At 45.7% G+C, this 3,497-nt stretch overlaps 1 protein-coding gene across 1 annotated transcript in view; it reads right to left on the bottom strand.

Moving 5' to 3' along the window:
* Positions 1–3,497, bottom strand: part of BTBD11 (BTB (POZ) domain containing 11) — a gene marked incomplete at its 5' end in the record, with an annotated part of 73,986 nt that overhangs the window by 22,729 nt on the left and 47,760 nt on the right. The window contains 2 exons of the mRNA XM_010134026.1: positions 1,621–1,799; positions 3,240–3,460. Of these exons, the coding sequence (XP_010132328.1) occupies positions 1,621–1,799; positions 3,240–3,460 (400 nt within the window). The remainder of the gene's footprint in view (positions 1–1,620; positions 1,800–3,239; positions 3,461–3,497) is intronic.

The following is a 3,497-nucleotide window of genomic DNA, read 5'->3' as shown; positions in this document are numbered from 1 at the left end:
GTGTAGGGGGTTTTGTGATGCTTTTTGTGAGTTGTTTCACCCCTCCACATTTTAGGTTCTAAGTGAATCCAAAGCAGAAGGTAGCAATCTAACTTGTCTCCTACAATAGACTCTGGAAGATCTAGCCCAACATGTCCCAAAGGTGTAATCCTATGTAAGTAACTTATTCTAACAATGATCACTGCCTTGGCTTCAGCCACCCAGGAGAAGAACAGTTAAAGCCATCCCTCATCCTAGATTACAAGGCCTAAACTTAATGTCTGTTAAGTTTTCAACACTATTAGTTTTATATCAGCTTCCAAACCCAGCAGCACCTTGCTGGTAGTTTCTGGATGAACAGACATCAACCCACACGAGTTCAGAACAAGGAATCTACAAATCCTAGGCTTTGGATGATTTCCTAAAAGCTATCTCAAATATTCTCCATAAATACCCATGCAATAAAAACTAATCCCAAAGGGAAGGCTTATGGGAGCAAAAATCAGAACAATTGCTGGAACAAACGTTCAGAATTTGCTCTGGACTGTAGTCCAAGCCCTCTTTTGGATTCAAGAAATAAATCCATGTGTAAAGCCATGTGTAGGCTTTCACTAGCTATACTAAGTCTGGAACCTCTCCCCTTTTCACATTGTTTAGGCTTTTGCTGCAGGTACTAAAAGCTACTTGCTCCTTGCTGTTACATGTAGAGTTGGGTGAGAAACGTTACTTACTTCCTAGTTAAATAATCAGAAGACCATACCAACATGTACTGTGGTGCATAAGAAAAAGAACAGCAATCAAATCCTTCTGATACTTTTCACTACTAAAATGATTTTCTGGTAACAGTAATGTTGACTGGGCGTTTCGTGGGAGTGACTGACTGTCAGGGGGACTAGAAGAGAAGAGACTGTGGGTTATAACATGTTTTAAAAGGAAGTATCCATACTTCACTAGGTAAAGACACTTTCCTCTCCTTGCCTGCCCCACGATCATCCCCTTTACTCTTATACTTGCATACCCAATGGTACCTCCTTCAAAAGATTTTGTTAGTCTGATTTGTCTGGCTAAGAAAATGTCAGCTGAAAGAATAAATCTGGGGAGGCTGCAAGTACAAACACTCACACAGAAGATTTAAAAACATTGGTCTGTTCTGTGCTTGCAGAAACCAGTCTCCCCACAAGTTTAAGAGTCTAAATCCCACATGAAGGGAACAGAAAGTCATGTGACGAGTTAAAGAAATCCAAAGCAAACACGAAAATTAGGTTTGTTGTACAGTCCCGTAAAAGAAGCTGGGTAAAGCTACTCTTTGGGTTAGTTTGTTTATTAACACCTCTAGCCACACTGCAGTGACGCTTCTGACTTTAATGTCACCGCTATGCATCAGCGTCTGTTGTCTCCCCAACTTATTGTTAGCATCAGTATCATTGCTAGCATCCTGTTCTAGCGGGAGATGTGATTAGCTTGTGTGGGTTTAATCCATGCTTCCACAGTGAAAAAAAACCTGATACAAAATACAAATAATAACAATCCTATAAAGTCTAAACAAGCTTTGGGACAGCTGTGCAAAAACAGTAGCAGAAGCTTTGTTCCTTACGGGATGGGAATGAGGCTGATTTCTTTAAAATGCCTGATTTATCCTACCTTACTGGCTTTCAGTATCTCAAACATCAGAGGCAACCCTTGTGTGATGAGCTCTTCTGTGTACTCTTCTTCCTGAATGGACTTGAATTCCTTGAGCAAGCACTGGATGAGGGGTCGTCTGTGCTGCTGGAAGGACGTGCGCAAGGACTCCAGCCATGTGTGCAGTGTCCAGGGAACACCTACAGACAGAGGACAGAGCTCATTGTCAGCTTCAAAGAAGGCTATGCCTTTCTGCTTTTCTACCTTGACTTAGGTTAAGGTTTAAGCAAAAGCTGCCAAACAACCCTAGAAATCAAATTCCAGTTTATGCCCAGTTGAGAAGACTGGTGGTTATCAGGACATCCCAGACCTAATGCACAAGAGACTTTCCTCCAAATGCTAAGAGAAGACTGTGGTCTCTCTGCTCATCTAGCCTTCAGCTTCTCTGCTGAGACTGCCAATTTGTGGTAATTGCTGTGGTGCTCTGTGATGCAAAAGCCTTTTGGAAACTAGATTTACACTAGCTCATTTGTTTGAATGCGGCCCTGGAGAGCCATTAAATGGTAAAAAACCACTTTTGGTCACTACCCACCTGCATTCAAAGTGGTGGTCTTCAGATTAAAACTTTCTCTAAGCGTTACCCCATGTCCTCTCCTGATCATTATTGTTTTCCCTTAACAGCATTGGGCAAGTTAAGCAGATCAGCCTTTTCAAGTAGTTTGCCGTGGCAGAACCACTCTCCAGGAACTTAAAGGGAACTGCTCCCATATACTGAGCAAGAAAGCACATGCTGCTAATGTGTCTCTGCAGGCATTAGGCTGGATGTGACCTAGTTTCTGCTCTTGCAGAACAGAGTGGGAGGAAATGCAAGCCTGGTGTTTGGCTACAAAAGGTTTTTCCCTTCCATTTCAGCAAATGTCCAATGCCTGGAGAGGAACCTCATTGCTCTCTTCTCATTCACTGCCAAGTCTTTGCCTGCTCAGCCCACCTGGCAAGCCACTGCTCAGACCACCACATGCCCTGACCCATGTCACATGTGCCCAGGGCTGAAGCACCGCACCAGGCAGAAGCATGCCAGTCACTTAAGTCTCTCTCTCTGAACACAGATCAATGGGGATGGTAAATACACAGTCCAGACTAATTTCCCTCTGAGCTACCCAGCCACCCTCACCACAGGTAGAAGCAACTCCCCAGCAGGCTTGTATGATGCTCAAGCCCTGCACTGGCAGAGCTGGCACTTCAAGAAGCCAGTTTCCTGCTCTTCCCCTCAGAGGCTCAGAAACCTCAGATGTTTTACTGGTGGACTGCTTTATGGCAGAGTGCAAAACAGATGTTGGAGGTGGCCCATGGCAGCCAGACACTGCCTCAGAGCCTTACCTGATGCTCTGCCATGCAGCAATGAAGTCTGCTGCTGGCAAAAACCATTCCATCCTGCAGAAAAGCACCAGCGGCCCCTAAAGAGGATGTGCTGTGGAGCCAAAATGGGCCAGGAACCTGCCAGGTCCCCATTACCTTCTGCTTCCACAAAGAGTTGAAGAAGGTGCAACCACGGTTAGTTTAAGCAACAACCCATCAAGAGTCATGCATTTCTTCCAGTGGTCCCTCCCCAGAAGGAGAGGAGAGAGGGTGCCGGGACTGACCTATGCTCCGTATGTCAATGGTCACATCCACGTAGCCGTGCTCAGCGCTGTGATACATGGCCTCCTTCAGGGCTTTCAGCTTGGCCTTGCTGTTGCGGCTGGCACAGAGTGGAGCTGCTGCCGAGTCAGGCAAGTCCGTCCCCTCGGCCAGGATCTCCTCCAGTGACAGAATATCACTCTTCTCCTTCTCTGGCTGAGCAAGCAGCTTACGAAAGACATTCCTGTCAGTCACAGCACAACAGAGAGAGGCAGAGGGAA

This window comes from Buceros rhinoceros, unplaced genomic scaffold (assembly GCF_000710305.1).
Source record: "Buceros rhinoceros silvestris isolate BGI_N320 unplaced genomic scaffold, ASM71030v1 scaffold2504, whole genome shotgun sequence".
Classification (NCBI taxonomy): Eukaryota; Metazoa; Chordata; class Aves; order Bucerotiformes; family Bucerotidae; genus Buceros; species Buceros rhinoceros.
Note: the sequence above shows the minus strand (reverse complement) of the source record. Positions and strands in the feature narration are given on the sequence as shown.